At 52.1% G+C, this 18933-nt stretch overlaps 1 protein-coding gene across 4 annotated transcripts in view; it reads left to right on the forward strand.

Annotated features, from left to right (window-relative positions):
- The window catches only part of LRIG1 (leucine rich repeats and immunoglobulin like domains 1), a 123053-nt gene that overhangs the window by 93786 nt on the left and 10334 nt on the right, over positions 1-18933 (forward strand). For all 4 annotated transcript variants that reach the window (XM_059075570.2, XM_067043694.1, XM_067043695.1 and 1 more), the window contains 4 exons: positions 2284-2364; positions 7909-7980; positions 8756-8827; positions 12719-12882. In XM_059075570.2, the coding sequence (XP_058931553.1) occupies positions 2284-2364; positions 7909-7980; positions 8756-8827; positions 12719-12882 (389 nt within the window). The remainder of the gene's footprint in view (positions 1-2283; positions 2365-7908; positions 7981-8755; positions 8828-12718; positions 12883-18933) is intronic.

Below are 18933 nucleotides of genomic sequence, written 5' to 3' on the forward strand. Positions count from 1 at the left end.
TTCACGTAAGAAACCGCAAAAGAGCTAGTTGAGCAGAGAAGTGTCCCTCGTTCCCCCCCGTCATCGCCACGCACTGGTTCCTGCAGTGCGCTTGGCGGGACGTGGGCTCCGGCAGTGGGAAAGGTTCCCCAGGCTGCGCGCTGCCGCCCCCAGATCAGCAGCCTTGGGGCCGTCTTTCCCATCCTGAGCCTTCCCACCGCGACTCCCATGTTTCAGTCCCGAGTATTTTTAATCTGAGCCAGGGCAGTCCTGAGGCTCTTGTCTTGGGCTAGCATCTCAGCTTCTTCAGCGTATAGCCTGCATCCAGGACGCCCGTTTCCGGAAGAGGTGATAAGGGAATCCCGTGTCTTTCCTGGAGCCTTTTTAGGGTCATTTAACACAATGGAGATGATCGGGTCATTTCCCTCCAAGTTCCCCGTGAGGTGGAGGGAGTTACCAGGAGGAGTTGCTGCAGGGTGCTTTTCTGGGACTTGAAATTTTCTGGGCTTTTCTGGGCTTTCGAGAACTTCCAGACAACAGAACAACCAGCCATAAAGGGGTGGGGCGGGGGGGAGCGGCGTCTGGATTTCAACAGGCAGTGGCCGTGGGGTCTGAGGCCTCTCTCCTAGCTGTGCCCCCTGCAGAAAGAGCGGCCTCTTCCGGCATGACGGGGAGGAAGGCCTCTGCACTTGCACTTGGCGGAGACGGCAGAGACGGCTTTCACGCCAGGCCGTCGTGGAGGAGTGAGAAAGAGCCCGGATGCCAGGCTGTTCAAGCTGAGGTCAGCCTCGGAGCCGTGGCAGTGCTGAATGAGAAGGCCGGGACGTTCAGACTGAGGCGGCCAGAGAAATGAGAAAAACCTCTGGCAGCCGGGGCTTGGAGCAGGGAGACAGGCACACAGAGCAGCAGCCCCGGGTCCCGGGTGTTTCAGACCAAGATAATGGGAGGGACCTGATGAAAGGAGGAGGCCCTTCCAGCCTCAGGATCTTGGCTCTGAGCTTCCGGTTGTAAAGTAAAGGTCAGAATGAGCACTTCTCTCCAAGGTCCGAGCTCCCCTCCCCGCTGGCGCTCACGGGAGCCGAGAGCAGCATCCTTTCTGGCTCCGGCCCGCGTCTGCTGGGGCTCAGGAGGGGACGATGGGGCGGACCTCGTGGGAAGTTGGAGAGGGCCAACCCAGGGCAGCACGGGGGCCTGGCCGCCAGGTGGGGTGTCTTGCCCGGTGTGGTGACCTGCCCTTGGAAGCTGGGGGAGGAAGCTGAGTCATTGGCCTTGTGATTTGCGTTGTTGGCGGAGACTGGGCCGAAAAGTTGGCCTGGTCCTCTGGTCTTGGCAGTTGGGTCACCAGTCTGACTCAGCACCCAGATGTCCTCCCTGGCGGGGAGTCAGCACCTGTGCAGGCCATGGGGGTAGACAGGGGCTCTGGGCGCCAAACCCACTGAGGAGGGCCCCGTGCCGGGGCCTCTTTCTTTCCTGTCCTGTCCTCCGCGTGCCTCCTGCAGTTTCTCGGTCAAGTCCAGGAAAGGGACCCTGGTTGTGGTGGAACCAGATGGGAACCTCAGGGAACCTTTTGGACTCATTCTCAGAGCAGTGGCCACAAGTCCGCTCTTTGGGAGCAGAATCCAAAGCAGGCTTTCCGCTGTGCCGTCTGCACCCCTTCCCTGGGGCCCGGCGTTTGCCCCCTGGGGAGCAGCGCGTGCAGCTGGGAAGCTGCCAGTCCACAGCCAATGTCAGCTTTGTTGGGAGGCTGAGAAAGCCGGTTCTCATGGCAGGGTGTCTGAGTGGTCACGCTCCTAATCTTTTTCAAAAATTTGTTTTATTTATTTATTTATTTACTGTTTTTGGCTGCATTGGGTCTTCGTTGCTCCAGGCGGGCTTTCTCTAGTTGGGGCGAGCGGGGGCTACTCTTCGTTGTGGTGCGAGGGCTTCTCATTGCGGTGGCTTCTCTTGTTGCAGAGCACGGGCTCTAGGCACACGGGCTTCAGTAGTTGTGGCACGTGGTCTCAGTAGTTGTGGCTTGCGGGCTCTAGAGCGCAAGCTCACTAGTTGCGGTGCACGGGCTCGGTTATTCCGTGGCAGGTGGGGTCTTCCCGGACCGGGGCTTGAACCCGTGTCCCCTGTATAGGAAGGCGGACTCTTAACCATTGTGCCACCAGGGAAGCCCGTGCCTCTGATCTTAACTGGATGTTCCGTTTGGGCACCTAGAACTCACCGAGACGTTTTGAGCTTCAAAGTGGCAGAATGGGTGTGAGTCTCTCTTTCTTGCCACAGACTGAATGGTGAGCTTTCTCTCTGTCTCCTCCCCAGGGACTTGGACCACAACGAGATTTCGGGGACAATCGAGGACACCAGTGGTGCTTTCACAGGGCTTGACAGCCTCAGCAAGCTGTGAGTATCTGGGCGTTGGAAGATCCGTGGGGCTGGTGCATGGAGACGGCTCCACAGGCCCTTACACCCTGTGTTCTGCGGCCGCCCCTGGGAGCGTTGGCACGTTTATCTTCTGTTTGGGAAGGAAAGTCTGAATAGGGGGGTAAAAGACATCCCACCTTCCCCCTGACCCTCCACCTCATCGCTGCCCTGGGTGTTGGTTTCTTTGGGGCTAGAGAGCTGGTGTTTGGAGGCCCGTTGGGTCTTTTCTCCCGTTCAATTCTCGACTGATGTGAAAACAGCCAGCTTTTTTGTTGTTCTTTGCTCAAAGGAGTCTTGCCCTCTTACTAAATTTCTAGAAATTCTAAATGTCTAAAGCCAAGTAACTCTTGATGGTTTTGAGTCTTCGGGCAGTCTTTTTGTTGTCAATCATAATCTTAAATGGAAACAATCATTACCATACAGTAGCTCTTTCTTATTCAAGGTTTCCGGTGTTTGGGGTTTGTTTTTCTAAGCTCCTAGAATTTGCGAGGCGTGTGTGTGTGTCTGTGTGTGTGTGTCACATCTGACTATCTCAGGAGGCCAGGCCGTGTTACGCATCCTTTCTGCTGCAGTCGAGGAAACAGAGGAGGAGGAATTTTGCCCCAGATCACACAGCCGGTGGGCGGCAGGGCTGGGACTCGCCTGTGTGGCCCCGAAGCCTTGTGCCTCCCCTCGTCCTGCCCTCATTCTGTATCTCCCCAGCACTCTCTGCAGATGCCTCCCAAGGAACATATATTCATGGGGGTGGGAGCTATTATCACTGTTCACTAGCTGCTGGGGGGAGGGTTTGGAGGAGGACAAGACAGAAGACGGTCCCTGCTCCGTCTCCCCTAGCCTGTTGTGGTGACAGCGAGCCAAGCAGAGCACGAGGGTAAAGTAAATATTTTGAAAGCAGCGGTGGAGGGCGAGGCTGCGGGAAAGCCTGTGGTGGGAGGGTCTTTCTGTAGAGTTAACGTTTCTAATTTGTTTTGAAAAGTGGTGTTTTTCGGGCTTCCCTGGTGGCGCAGTGGTTGAGAGTCCGCCTGCCGATGCATGGGACACGGGTTCGTGCCCCGGTCCGGGAGGATCCCGCTTGCCACAGGGCAGCTGGGCCCGTGAGCCGTGGCCGCAGAGCCTGCGCGTCCGGAGCCTGTGCTCCGCAACGGGAGAGGCCACGGCAGTGAGAGGCCCGCGTACCGCAAACAAAAAAAAAAAAAGGAAAAAAAAGAATTGGGGTTTTTCACGCTTTTGATAGTCTGGGAGTTGTAAGCGTCAGCCGTTTTGGCTCTCTGAGGATTCGTTCTCTTCTTGAGGCTCCTGCATTCTGATAGTGAGTGGGTCACAAATGCCTGTCAGCCTTCTTTTCTCCCCTAAAAAAATGCTCCTTTCTCCCCCACCTCCTGGGCCCTTTACCCAGCAGGCTTGGGAAGAGCCAGGACAGCACGACGGGATGGGACAGAGGCCTGTCATTGACCAGAGGAGCCCCAAGCTCGGGATGCAGCTGCGGGAATAGTGGAGCCGGGGTGCTGGGCGCCTGAGCAGCCATTCAACACAAGCCTTCTCTGCGGGGCCTGTCCCTGCGGTGGAACCTGGAGGCTGTTGTTGGGTGTCACGGCTTCCAGGAGGCTCTTCCCTGCCAGCTGGGGGTGGCGACCCTTGAGGGCACTAGGGCTTCCGGTTCTGCAAAAGCCATCCGCTGTCCATAGCCTAGAGCCGCCTTCCTAACCGCCTGCTGTCTGTTCCCCAGCATGTTCTCCTACTTTGACCCACCGGACTAGGGTAACAGTCCTGTGTAAAGTCCCAGGAAGGCAACACGAGTGCCCGTAACCCTTGCTTGCACTGAGCCGCTCGACGTGGGTGTTTGGAAGCAGTGGGTTAACGGTGACCTGTAAAATACAGTGTCCAGTCTCCTCCCACCCGGCCCCACTGATCAGGATCTTGGGCCTGGAGGCTCTTGTATCCTTTTCCCCCCAAAAAAGGAGAGATGCATACAACTGGGGGAAATCGGGACAATAACAATAGTTCCTTAATGTGATTACATATATGCAGTCAATTACTTAGGTGGCATGGTATTGTGGTTATGTTGCAAAAGAGAAAAAAAAAAAGAATCCTCTTCTTGGATAAAGAAAGCAAACGATGCGATCCGGGTGCACAGCTCCGGTTAGAAAGCACTGTGAGCGGGCCATGGAGGCTCTTCCTGCCTCGTGAGGTGTGCCTGGCCCCTGGGGACGCCGGGCTTCTGGTTCTGCATAAACCAGCCTGTGTGCAGCCTGGAGCCGCCTTCCTAACTGCTAACGGTGTTGAGTCAACCTTCGCTGAATGAAGCGGGGAGGAGCCCGTGCTGCTTTGGTCTCCCCAGGGCAATGCCCGGACCCTCGGCGGCGTGGCCGTGACACCGAGAGGCCCTGTTTGAGCGGCCTGGTGGTGAGTCTGTCGGACCCATCAGAAATGGCGGGGGGAGGGGGGGCTCACGTCAGCCGGGAGGAGGGCTGTCCCTCTAGAGCCGCCGGTGAGCTGGGCCGTGGAAGCAGCTGAGGGGTGGAGGTCAGAGACCTCCCTCAGAAGGGAAGGTGGACACGCTGGCCTGCACTCCCTTAGTTGAGGACCCAGGGTCCTCCCTGCCGTGCCCGAGGCCAGCCCGAAACTAAAACATCTTCCAGGAAAGGAACAAGTGAGCAGCAGAGCCATAAAAGGCTTCCGTCTGTGAAGCCTGCCCTGCCCTTCATTTTTCCAGCTGCTGAACACAGCCATTTGGGATGGTTCCTCAATCCGGAGCTTTCTGGCAGGGCGTTATTGCACTCACCCACCCGACGCCCCTCCTTCCAGAATGCTTAGGGAACACCTGCTGGGCGCCCGAGGAGCTCATAGCGCGTGAGGAGGGGAGGCAGGGTTTCTGGAGCACAGGCCAGCCGCAGAGGGGAGGGTTCGGTCACTTGCGGACGAAGAGGAGGCAGGTGCCGCCTGGTGGTTCCAGCTCTCTCCAGGGCATTCCTGGGGGCAGGGGGCCGAGTGACACAGCTGTAGCCGCTCCCCTTCAACCTTCCTGGGGTGAAGGCGGCAAGAGCCGGAGGCCCGTGGCTGGGCTGGCGGGAGCGGGGCGGGGGTGCGATACGTGGTCCCCGGGATCGTCGTCTGCTCCAGGTCGCTGGCGCGGGGGGGGCGGGGGGTCGGCTCTGCCTTCCGGGGAGCCGTCGATCAGGTGCGCCACATCTCTGCTGCCCACCAGCACGTGGCGCAGAGGCACGGGGACACGCCTGGCCCACAGCCCCGTCCGCACACAGCGGCCTTTCACCGGAGCCACAGTCTGCCAGCCGAGCCCCGGCCCCCACCCGCAGACGCCCGCTGGGGAATGTGAGGACCTACTGTAATCCACCAACAGGATGATGAGCCCCCCAATAATCGAGCATTTGAGGGTTTGTTTTATTGCTATTGTCGCCGTTAGGAGTAACAGCCTGCCCTCATGGTAGGAGAGGCCAACGTGACTAATATTTAATGGATGACATAAAGCGCAGCTTTTTTTCCTGGATCTCGTCTAAGGAAGATTTCACTAAACAGTTCAATACCTTTTACTAGGACCTGGAGCCCGCCGTGGCTCGGCCTGGGGGATCTGAGTGAGCGAGAGGTTGGCGACGCTCTCAGGAGCGCCGGGCTTCGGTGCCCTGCGGGCTGGTGCCGGCTGGACTCACTCTGTGGTGCAGTTGTGGCACCGCTTGCAGGAGGAGGTTGCTCTCGCATCCATGCAGACTGCCTCCCAGAGAAGGAGAAGGCAGATGAGTCTCTGGCCGTTGTGCTACCTTACCCTCCGGAGGCAGGGCACAGAGCTGCTCTGTCTGAGGGCCGAGCCCAGAGTTGCCAGGGGGGCGACATCAGCAGAGGACCCGGATCCTGACGCACTTGGGGTGCAGCAGCCCTGTGGTCCAGCTGCCTCCCGAGTCCCCTGGAGAGGGCTGGGTCCTCTGCGTGTGTGATCCCATCTCCCGGAGGCAGCCTCCTGGTCCTTGCCTGCCGGGCCCCAGGAGCCTTTGGCACTTGGGTGGAAGCCCAGGGCCCGTGTGGCAGGCAGTGCCAGGCTGCCCTGCCATCTCTGGTTTTCTCCAAGGCTCGCGTTTCTTTTCTTTCCTCTTTTCAGGGAGGGCTGTGTGCTTGCTGTCTTCCTTTGTGGGTCCCATCTTAATGAAGGTCTGAAGATAGATCTGGCCTCTAGTCGTGATCTTTCCCCTCATTCTCAGTGGGTTCTAGACAAGGAGTTCCCCCTCCTGGTGAGGGGCTGGGCCGGCCTGCCTTTCTCTAAGGCTTTCTCCTGACCACCTGCCCTTGGTGCCTAGGAGTCCCCGTCCCACGTCTGTGGTTCTGAGACCTCCCAGGAGCTGGCTCCCAGCAGCCCATGTCCTTCTTAACGTACGCTTTGGAGAGTCCCGGTGGACACCATGGTCAAAGAGCCCCATAAGTGTCAGCATTACCTTAGGTGTTCGCTGGCAGAATTTCCTGTGCCAGCAGCAGTTAGAGGGAACGCCTTGGTGGGCTCTCATCAGAGCATCTGATAACGAGGAGGGAAAACTGGAAGGAACCTTGATGCTTTTCATTCCCAATGTCCAGCCACTCTAGGTGCCACCCCTACCCCAAGTCCAGACACAGACTTCCCTTTGGATGACACAGCCCACGGAAGAAACATCCATTTCTTCCATGTGTACTGCAGGGACCAGATTTGGGTTTCTGAGAAAACTCTTCACAGTCACTTATGAGATTGTGATTGGAATTCTCTGGAAGCGAGACCCCCCACCCCCTTCTCATGGGTAGGTGGTCCAGGTACAGGCGTTAGATAGCCTTGGGGGCTGACCGTTGAGGACCTGTCTGTCTAAGATTTAATAACCTCGGGCTGTTGGCATCATTTAAAACCCGGGCTCTTGCTGAAGAGCCGAGGGGCCTTCTCGCAGGCAGGGGTGCAGCGCACTGTGGCCGCATCCTGGCTGCCAGCGTGTGCCCCGGAGCTGGGGGGCCATCTCCATAGATAGCCACTGTCCTGTCCTCCTCTTGCCTCCTCTGGGGACCTTTATCCCCAGAAGGCAGTTTTCAGAAGTGGGCGGCAGATTTTAGTTCGAAGAGTTTTCCTCCCGACTCTGCTTCCTCTTGCTGGAGCAGTGACGAGTTCTCTCTCCCCTGTGGGACTACGGCTACACTGCCGCCAGGGTGGTCCTTAGAGAGAGAGAGAGAGAGAGAGAGAGAGAGAGCGCGAGCCCGGGCTGGACAAGGTGATTTCCACTTAACTCCGCAAGGGGCCTTTTTGGCGAGACAGTGCGTGCAATTCCTACCTGTCATCACTGTTAAATTCTAATAAAGATAAAAGTATTTCATTTCAGAAGGGGGAGGGCCCGCATACCTCAGATGCATAATCTCGGCACGGGTCAGATTTCCACCTGCCTCTCCCTGGACAGACTTATCAGATAGCACCACCCTAATTGTGTGTTCTCTTTCTCCCCACCCTCCCTTGTTGCTCTCCCTCCCGCTCCCACCCCACCTCTGTTTCTGGATGTTTGGAAACTGCAGAACTCTGTCGGGAAACAAGATCAAGTCCGTGGCTAAGAGAGCGTTCTCGGGGCTGGAAGGTCTGGAGCACCTGTGAGTACCTTCCCTGACCCACAGGCCCGCCAAACGTGGCTGCCGGCGAAGTCTGCGGGCAATTTAAAAGCATCTTTGTAAACCGAGACACAGGCTATTTGGAAACGCCAGCTGCTTCCTTCTCATTAGAAGTCAGCGTCAACTTTGGCCTTCGTTTTGCCTATGCCAGAAACGGTTACAGAACATATGGCCACTCGGTGTTCAGATAAATACCGTCCTCCTGCCTGGCCTCCCCATTGCCTGGGCCTGCTCAGGCCCTGGGCTCCCTTCCACTTCCACCAGGACCCTTTATACTGCTAAAGCAGCGCAGCAGTGCTGAGTACACACTGGGTTTAACTGGGAGGTTCCTCCTGGTGTGTTCGCCTCTGAGAGCCTGGGAGGAAGAGGACGGAGCCAGCCCTGAGATGTCCGTGTGTCACCAACTGAGGCGGGTGCCTCTAGTACTTGATTTTTAGGGTATTTTGTCTTTGAATCAGGTGCGACCACAATTCTGTTGGGAAAGTTTTGCCTGTTGACTTGCTGAGCGGGCCTCGGCTTAGCTTTGATGCCACCCTTAAGGCTGGCTTGTTCCGGAGTTATTCCGTGTCAATGTAGGTGAAATAATAGCCGCTTACAGTGGCCTTAGGACAGGACACGGGTGTCTGGCTAGTGCCTGTGGTTCGTTGGCGAAGCCTGGGCTGTCAGGAAAAATTCCTGAGCGTCGTGGCTCAAACACGTGGCTGACTTGAAGGGCACCTGGAGTTTCTTTGCCTAAGTAAAGAATGTTCTTTTTCAGCAACCTTGGAGAGAATGCAATCAGATCTGTCCAGTTTGATGCCTTTGTGAAGATGAAGAATCTTAAAGAGCTGTAAGTACCCAGGATTCCATGGCCCTGGTTAACATGAGTAGAGGCTTATAGAGTAAGAAGTGCCTTAACTGCATTATGCTTTATTTTATATAATAGTTGTGATCATTTATAGTTGTCTCTAAGTTCAATTGTCTTTTTGAAAAACATGCCCTCTGGGGGCTTATTCTGAATCGGGGGTCAGTATACTTTTTCTTACAGGACCACAGTAAATATTTTCAACTTTCTGGGCCACAGGGCCTCTGCCATGACAACTTGACTCTTGTAGCAGAAACCAGCCATAAATAATACATAAACGGATAGGTGTGGCCGTGTGCCAATAAATTCTGATTTACAAAAACAGGCAGTGGGCCTGCAGGCTGTCGTTGACTAACCGCTGCTCTGGATGATGTGAAACAAACTCTCTTCTGTAAAACGGATAATCATCCCTTTCATTATGTCAAGGACAAGTGCTTCATCTTCTAGGGGCGCCTACAATGAAGGGCCTGTATTGAGAGGGGCTTCTTGAAAGGTCGGGGTGGGCTGTGAGCAGGGCAGAGCTCGCCGTGGGATGGTGACACGTACCGTGGGATAGTGAGGAGGCGCCCAGCCCACGTGTGTTCCCAGGGCCCCCGTGGTGTTTGTGGGCTGTGATGCTGCCGCTGCAGACTTTCCGTGTGGGCCCACGGGCGGCAAGAGTTAGAAGAGCTTGCCTGTGTCCTAGTCTCTGGCAGAGGAGCTCATCTAAGTATTCACGTAGCAACACCTAAGTTTCCTTTCTTCTTCCTGTACGTGAATCCGATTCTGCAGCCAAGGAGTTTGAGCCATAATGTTTAGTTCCCTAAAGGTGCAGCTTTGGGTTCCTTCTAGTGCTGAGAAAATCGGACATGCCAATGGCTGTCTTTGCACCCTGAGCTCATTCTCGTTCCTGTGGCCAATCCTGGTGGACCCTCGGTGGCGGCGGGGAGGGGAGGAATGGGGCAGTAGGGGGGTGCAGTCCCCATAGTTGGAAACCAAAGCAGGAAGAGGCCCCGGTGACGTTCCCTGGGGCGAGTGAGGGGAGGCGAGGTGGACGGGCCCTGGCCTCACGACGTTTAGTGTCCTGCGAGATTCAAGTCTGTCGAGTCGGTGCCCTTTCTCATAAGGGTCCTGATCTTAGAACAGGAGTTCGTGGAAGGACGGACACACGGATAGAAATGTGATGAAGCAGGTATCACAAAACATTCAGATTTTTACAAAGTGGTGAGTCTGTGAGTGTTCACGGTGCAGTTCCCTCCAGCATTTCTGTCTTTGAGACTTTCCACATAAAATGTTGGAAGTAAAAAAGATCCAGTTAAAGGGAAGGGAGAGAAAGAGAGCAGGACAGGGAGAGAAGATTTTCCTTTGGGCCTCCCAAAGACTCAGGTTTCCTGAGACACTTTTCTAGTTGGGACTAACCGGGCCCTTCCAGGTGCTTGGATCCCCTCCCCGGCAAATGCATCTGTATGGTTCTGGAGTCTCAGCCCTGGCCCTCTGCCTAGGCTTCCCATCAATCGCTGCATGTACCCAGCTGGGACTGGCCGAGGGCCCAGTCCTCTGGTGGGAGAAACGGTTAATCCCACTCGGTCATTTTCTTCCCCCATTGGATCAAGGCAGGTTGTGCTGTGCACTTAGTCATCCTCTGGGTAAATTTCCACAAGCGATGATTAGAAACACATTTGGCGTTGGAATCATGAAAATGTGCGATAAAAGCCAGCGGAGTGCCGGGATGCCTGCAGGCGGGGGCCCGGAATGGCCGTGCCTGTTGGCGGCTGGAAGCTGCAGAGCCTTGGGGTTACCGGCAATCCCCGGTCCGGCCTAGGCTTGGTCTCGGAGGTGATGTGTGCGTGCGGAGCGGAGGTCGGTGTCCCACCGGGTGCCTCCATTTCTCTCCCTCCGTCCCGTTAATCCTAACTCATTCTTTAGGACAGCCTTCTGTCCTCCCCGAGCACCTGCCATCTTCTGGGGTCTGGATCCCTCGGAGTGAGGAGGGTTTCATGCAGAGGAGGCAGGAAATTCTCTAGGGAGCTCGGCCAGCAAATGCCCTCAACACACGATGTGAGGCTTAACCCTTTCCAAACACATTTCTGATCAAGGATAAACATCAGATTTGTTTTCTCCAGTTTGTTCCTGTGGTTCAAATGCAATATGTCCCTATCCCCGACATAAAGGGCCCGAAGTCTCCCCAGGATGGCCAGTATCCTCCCCTAGACTTGTGTGTGTGGTGCCCAGGCCTTCCTGCAGAAAGGGGCAGGCACATCAGATGCCCCTTGAGGGGAGGCCGTCGGTGCTTCTGACAGGGGGAGAGCCCCTTTCCACTCTTCGCCTGGGCTCGTGAGTTCTCCTGTGCCTGGCGGCAGCCTTCCCAGCCACCACATAGCCTGCCCTGGGAAGCTCTCCAGAGGCTGGTGTGACACAGCCACGTCTTCGCGCTCAGCTGTGAGGGCCCGTCCGCCACCTGCAGTAACTCCTCAACAGAGCCTCTCTCCACGCCTCGCTAAGCACAGCCCTACCGCCCATCAAATACAAAACCTAGGGCTGATTGTAAGGGCTAATATGGGCAAGCATCCCAGGTATAATGGCTTTGAGCTCAATTACTTCAGTCTTGAAGGAGCACTTCCCCAAATTATTTGGTTAAGACGCCCAGCTCACTTGGGAACAGCGGGGAGCAGGGGCGAGGAGCAGAGTCTGTGTAATCTCGTCTGCTTTGGGTTGTCTGCCTTCAGGCTCATTCTGCCGTGCTGTTTATTAGTCTGATGGTTTCCCTGCTCATTAGAAGGTCAGAGTGAAATACACAACGAGAAAGGGGCCTGAGGAATATGGTGGGGGGAGGGGAGGCCCTTGCTCTAACACTGGCCCACGTGACATTTGTGGCATTTCTGAGCATCCCGGTACCCCTTTTTTTTGTCACCATGCACCCGGGACAGTTTACTCCAGGGAAGCACATGTCATGAGTCCTGTGTCCATCCTCGTGCCGGGCTAACCTCCGCTCTTGAGCTCACAGCCCGAGGTCTTCCAGGAACACGGCAGCTCAGCCCCTCAGCTGACTTATCTTCGCGTGACTCCTCAGGAAGGAATGTCCGCTGAGATGGCGATTCCGATTTCTGGTGAAAAAGCTGATCCTCAGTTGCTGAGAAATGAAAAAGAAAATATTCTCTGTTTGGGTTGGAGCCTCACAAAACCCAAGTTGTGCGTTCTCATGCTCCCCGGGCAGTGGCAGTTAACTCACAGGCACTGTTTAGGGAGCGGAGCTGAATCCTGCCGGCCTCCTGAATCGCGCTGGTGTGGAGATAAATACACAAACAAGAGGGGAGCACGCCCGCGAGGCTGACATTTGCATGCAAGAAAACGTGCAGCTCTGCCAAATGAAAACAGAGCAGCCATATAGAAAAAGGAGCCCTTCTCGGGGCTTGTTTCGGACTTTAGATCCGAGTCTCAGATTGAGCTTGGACGCTCCGAGTGGCTTATCGGGGGGTGGGGAAAAAGCAGAGAGGAGGCTGTGCTACTCCTGTCTGTGGGATGGTCAGAGGCCGGGAGACAGTGTCCTTGGGGTCACATGAGCACAGTGGCTGTCGTGGAACACGTGTGAACTCCAGGTGGCTGCTACTTGAAGTGTGGCCCTTAGACCAGCGGAGTCAGCATCACCTGGCGGCCTGTTAGCGATGCAGAATCTAACCCACTGAGCCGGAAGCTGCATTTTCTCACAGTCTCCAGGTAGACTGTACTTTACCGCCCTAGGTTGCAGGAGAGGAACCCTAAGAAAGAGCATCTCCCATTCAAGCTTGCCGAGTTTCACGGCAGAAGGTGATATCGGAGGCAATGGGTCATTCCGGGCACACAGGCGAGTATCCCTTCTTTGCGGTCACACTTCACGTGACCCTTTTGTCTTGCTTTCAGCCATATCAGCAGCGACAGCTTCCTGTGCGACTGCCAGCTGAAGTGGCTGCCCCCGTGGCTGCTGGGCAGGATGCTGCAGGGCTTCGTGACAGCCACCTGTGCCCACCCAGAGTCACTGAAGGGCCAGAGCATCTTTGCCGTGCCGCCAGAGAGTTTCGTGTGTGGTAAGACTGTCTTTGTGATTTTTTTTTTTTTTTTTTTTCCCCCACAAAGGGCAAGGAGGCCAGGAGGCTTCACTATGGGAGTGATGGCTGTGATCCGAGTCCGCCCTAGCCCACTGGTTACCCATCAGCTGCTGGATACAATTTATTTCCCACTGAAACCACACGTAGTGTTTACGATGCCGTCGCCTCATTATGTGGTTCTTGGAGTGCGTGCCTTTAATCAGGAGCGAGCATGAGCTGCTTCAGTTACACGGCAAATAATCAGTTACAGGAAGATGGCTTGTGTTGTTTCAAGACAGTGCTGGTGCGCGGAGTTAGCTGTGAATTTACTCAGCATACGGGGCTGGGTTTTTCCTGTGTGTTTCTTTCCAACCCCAAGAATGAAAGGTTAAATACAGGAAGAATGAGTCTCAGGAGAACAGTTGCTGTAGTAAAAATAATTCCTTCATGTTGACTTGCACTCTTGCTGTGTCTCCAAAGCACTGGAATCGGCACTGGTAGCTTTAAATTCTTTTCCTCCTCCTGACTGTTGGCATGTAGGTCTTGCCATCTTTTGGACCAGGGGTGGTCGGGATCCAACTCTGGCTGCAAAGAGCACAGAAAATGATGTGCATCTGAACACAGAGACACACACACGTATACACTCACACGTACGCGCACACAGGCACCACACACCACACTCAAATAGAGATGACGCAGCCTCGTGGTCAGTAAGATGTGTTCAAAGAACGAGATGAATTTTGAGTTGTTGCTGGTTTCTGCTCTCAGCAGGAGTGAGGGTGGCATACCCGGGCCTGACCGGAGCTGCTGGGCAGGTGTGCGTCCTGCTGCCTTTCATCCCTCTGGTCTGCCTTGAGCCTTGGGTGTGATATTCCCAACCAGGGGCTCCCGTAGGGTCTGGGGACCCGAGTGGGCCACTTCTCTGCCCTACTTTTTGGGCACAGCAGTAGCCAGTGGCCAGTGTGCCTGCTGACATCAAGATACAGGTGTCCTCCTTCCACGCACCCACTCACCAGCACCTCCATCACTTCTGAGGGCAGGCTTGATTTCCTTTCTCCTGACCCAGTCCAGCAGGAAGCCTTAAGAACACTATCAACGTGGTAGCAGCCCTGCCAAATCAGCTGTCTTTACTGTCATTCTCATGGGCACTGCACGCGGCCCCCCATTGCCTAGGATGGAATAGCCGTGCCATCCGTTGTTCTTTGGGTTTCTGGTCCCTGACCATTCTGTTGTCACAGAGCTACCTGAAATTGCACTTTCTGCCCCTCCGTCCTGTCTCCTGCCACAGGGCATAATGTCTCCCTTTGGATATGAGCCACGGCAGGACTTGGGACATGCTGCCCCCAGCCTCCGGCCTGTGGCCCTGGCGTGTTCTGAGATGCAGCAGTTTGGACACATTTCTCAGAGCCACCTCCATGTTTTCACTCAGGCTCTAACCCAAACAATCATCAAGTACTAATGGGAATCATGAAAACACTTGGCAGGAGATCAAAGTTTCAAGCTCTGTGGGAATCTCCCACTCCCTTTTTTATAAAATGGAAGTATAACCCCTTCACGCCTACTAGGCTAGCTGGAATCAAAAAGTCAGATAGCAACAAGTGTTGGTGAGGAAGCCTCCTACGCTTTGGGGGAGGGGAATACAACATGGCATAGCTGCTTTGGAAGACGGTTTGGAAGTGTCTCAAACAGTTAAACGTAGAGTTACGATATCACCCGCCAATTCCACTCCTAGGTAAATACCCAAGAGAAACAAAATGTACGTCCACGTCAAAACTTGTATATGAGTGTTCATAGCAGCATTACTCATAGTGGCCAAAAAGTGGAAATGACCCAAATGCCCATCGGTTGATGAATGGGTAAATAAAGTGTGGTATAGGCATACAATTAGGACTACTGTTAGGTCATAAAAAGGGATCAGTCTTACAATATAGATGAACCTTGAAATATAAGGCTAAGTGAACGAAGTCAGTCACAAAAGACTGTATGTTATATATGATTCCATTTGCATAAAATGTCCAAAATAGGAAAACCTGTCAAGGTAGCAAGTAGGTAAGTGGCTCCTTAGGGCTGGGGAGGGGTGGAGGGAGAGGTATGATAGCGAAAGGTAAGGAGGTTCTTTCTGAGGTGATGAAAAATGTTCCTAAAGTTGACTGTGATGATGGTTACACATATTTGTGAATATACGGAAAACCGTGAAATTATCCACTTTGAACAGGTGAATGATATTGTAAGGAAATTATATTTAAACAAAGCTGTTTTTTAAGAGAAATATAATTTACATATAAAATTCAGCCCTCTAAAGTGTACAAGTCAGTGGTTTTTAGAATGTGGAACAGTTTTTAGAATGTGGAACACTACTATCTAATTTTACAGCATTTTCATCACCCCAAAAGAAACCACAAAACCATTAGCAGTCACTCTGTCTCCTCCCCTGGCAGCCACTCCTCTACATTGTCTCTATGATTTACCTATTCTGGACATTTCATACAAATGGAATCCTACAATACATAGTCTTTTGTGACTAGCCTTTTTCACTTAGTGTAATTTTTTTATCATGTATTTTTAGTACTTCATTACTTTTTAAGTGGCTGAATAAATATTCCATGGTATGGGTGTACATTTATTCAGCCATTCATCAGGTGGTTTCCACTTTTTGGTTATTATAAATAATGCTGCTATGAACATTGCCGTCCAAGTTTTTGTGTGAAATCTCTTGGGTTATATACTAGGAATGGAATTGCTGGGTCATACGGTAACTCCATGCTAAACTTTTTAAGGAGCTGCCAAAGTGTTTTCCAAAGTGGCTGCACCATTTTATATGCCCCTCAACAATGTATGAGGAGTCTGATGGATCCCCATCCTTGCCAACACTTGGTACTGCCTTTAAAATTTTACCTATGCTAGTGGATGTGAAGTGGAATCTCACTGTGGTTTTGTTTTGTTCTTATAACTCTTTTTTAAAATTTATTTATTTATTTATTTATTTATGGCTGTGTCAGGTGTTCATTTCTGTGCGAGGGCTTTCTCTTAGTTGCGGCAAGCGGGGGCCACTCTTCATCGTGGTGCGTGGGCCTCTCACTATCGCGGCCTCTCTTGTTGCGGAGCACAGGCTCCAGATGCGCAGGCTCAGTAGTTGTGGCTCACGGGCCCAGTTGCTCCGTGGCATGTGGGATCCTCCCAGACCAGGGCTCGAACCTGCGTCCCCTGCATTAGCAGGCAGACTATCAACCACTGCGCCACCAGGGAAGCCCCCCTCACTGTGGCTTTGATTTGCATTTGCCTAATGCCTAATGATGTTGAGTATGTTTTCACATGCTTAGTGGACATATATGTATATCTGCCATGGAAAAATGGCTGCTCAAATCTTCTGCCCATGTTTTAATTGGTCATTTGTCTTTTCATTGTTGAGTCATAAGAGTTCTTTGTATGTTATGGATACTAGATCCTCAGCAGATATAAGGTTTGCCAATATTTTCTACCAGTCTGTGGCTGATTTTTTTTTCATTTTCTTGACATTTGAAGCACAAAGGTTTTAAATTCTGATTAAGTCCAATTTTTTTTTTTTCTTCTGTCATTTGTACTTTTGATGTCATCTAAGAAACTGTAGCCAGAGACAAGGTAACAAATATATACACCTATGTTTTCTTGTAAGAGTTGTACAATTGTATTAGCTCATACATAGTCCTACAATTTTGGTCTTCTAGTTGAAGACTGTTGTGACTATTATGGTTCCCTCCCATGTCCCCATAAATTTTGGGGTCAGCTTGTCATTTATGCAATAAAGACAACTGGGATTTTGAAATAGGGATTGCATTGAACCTCTTGATTAATTTGGGGAGTACTGCCATCATAATAGCAAGTCTTCCCAGTCTGTGAACATGTGATGTCTTTCCATCTTTTTGTAGCTCTTTTTCACTTTCTTTCAATGAAATCTTATAGCTTCCATTATACGGGTCTCACATTTCTTTTGGTAAATTTACTCCTGTTGGTGTTTTTTCTTTATGGTGCTACTTAAATGGAGTTCTTAATTTCATTTTTAAATTTTCATTGCTAGTGTATAGAAATGGGATTGAATTTTATGTTGATTTTGTATCCTGTAACTATGTTGAAATCATTTATTCGTTCTAATAGTTTTTCAGTGAATTCCTTAGGATTTTCTTTATATATGATTGTCATGTCATTTGCAAAAAGGTAGTTTTTTTCCTTTCCAATCTGAATGCTTTTTATTTCTTTTTCTTATCTAACTGCCCTGGCCAGGTTCTCCAGTACAATGTTGAATAGAAGGGATGAGGGTAGACATCCTTCTCATTTTCCTGATTTTAGGGGAAAAGCATTCAGTCTTTCACCATTAAATAGCTGTTAGCTGTGGGTTTTCAATGGGTGACCTTTACTGAGTTGATGAATTTCCCTTCTATTTCTAATTTGAATGTTTCGTTTTGTTTTTATTTTTTGCTGCGCTGGGTCTTCATTGCTGTGTGTGGGCTTTCTCTAGTTGTGGCGAGCAGGGACTACTCTTTGTTGCGCTGTGCGGGCTTCTCATTGCGGTGGCTTCTCGTTGCGGAGCACAGGCTCTAGGCGCACGGGCTTCAGTAGCTGTGGCACACAGGCTCAGTAGTTGTGGCTCACGGGCTGTAGAGCGCTGGCTCAGTAGTTGTGGCGCACGGGCCGAGTTGCTCCCCACCATGTGGGATCTTACCAGACCTGAGCTTGAACCTGTGTCCCAGCATAGGCAGGTGGATTCTTAACCACTGTGCCACCACGGAAACCCTGCTGTTTTGTGTTGCATTTTGTGAAATGCTTTTTCTGCATCTGTTGAATCATGTGATTTTTTTCCCTTTATTTTACTGATATGGTGTATTACATTTTTGGATGTTAAAACAAATTTGTATTCCTGGGATAAATGCAACTTGGTCATGGTATAACATCTTTTTATATGTTATGGGATTTGGTTTGTTAGGGTATTTTTAATTTTAAATTTATTTTTTACTTATTTATTTTTGGCTGCGTTGGGTTTCGTTGTTGCACGTGTTTTCTCTAGTTGCGGCGAGTGGGGGCTACTCCTTATTGCGGTGCTTCCTCTGTTGTGGAGCATGGGCTCTGAGTGCGTGGGCTTCAGTAGTTGTGTCACTTGGGCTCAGTAGTTGTGGCGCGCAGGCTCGGTAGTTGCCGTGCGTGGGCTTAGTTGCTCCGCGGCATGTGGGATCTTCCCAGACCGGGGCACGAACCCGTGTCCCCTGCATCGGCAGGCAGATTCTCAACCACTGCGCCACCAGGGAAGCCCCCGTTGAGGATTTTTGCATCACTGTTCATCAAAGATTTGGCCTGTAATTTTCTTTTTTTGGTAGTGTCTTTTTCTAATTTTGGTATCACGATGATGGTGGCTTCATAGAATGTCTTTGGGACTGTTTCCTTCTCTTCAGTCTTTTGGAAGAGTTTGAGAAGAATCGGTATAAGTTCTTCTTTGTATGTTTGGTAGAATTTGCCTGTGAAGCCATCCTAGTCCTGGACTTTTGTTTGTAGAGAGTCTTTTTGTTTTTGTTTTTTTACAGATTCTACTTCACTCCTAGTGATCCATCTGGTCAAATTATCTGTCTCTTCTTGATTCCATTTTGGTGGGCTGTATGTTTCTAGAAACTTGGCTGTCAAATTCTCACCAAAGTGGCTAGAAATTCTAGGCTGTCAAATTTGTTGGCATATACAAATGCCAAATTCATATATGAATTTGTGCATAGGGTTTTTTTTGTGTGTGTGTGTGTGGTACACAGGCCTCTCACTGTTGTGGCCTCTCCTGTTGCGGAGCACAGGCTCTAGACGCACAGGCTCAGCGGCCATGGTTCATGGGCCTGGCCTCTCCGTGGCATGTGGGATCTTCCCAGACCGGGGCACGAACCTGTATCCCCTGCATCGGCAGGCGGACTCTCAACCACTGCGCCACCAGGGAAGCCCTGTTCATAGTATTACCTTACGGTTTTTTGTTGTTTCTGTGGGATGTGTTGTTATTTCTCCTTTATCATTTCTTATTTTGTTTATTTGGGTCCTTTCTTCTTGGTG

The sequence above is a fragment of the Kogia breviceps genome, chromosome 10 (assembly GCF_026419965.1).
Source record: "Kogia breviceps isolate mKogBre1 chromosome 10, mKogBre1 haplotype 1, whole genome shotgun sequence".
NCBI lineage: Eukaryota > Metazoa > Chordata > Mammalia > Artiodactyla > Physeteridae > Kogia > Kogia breviceps.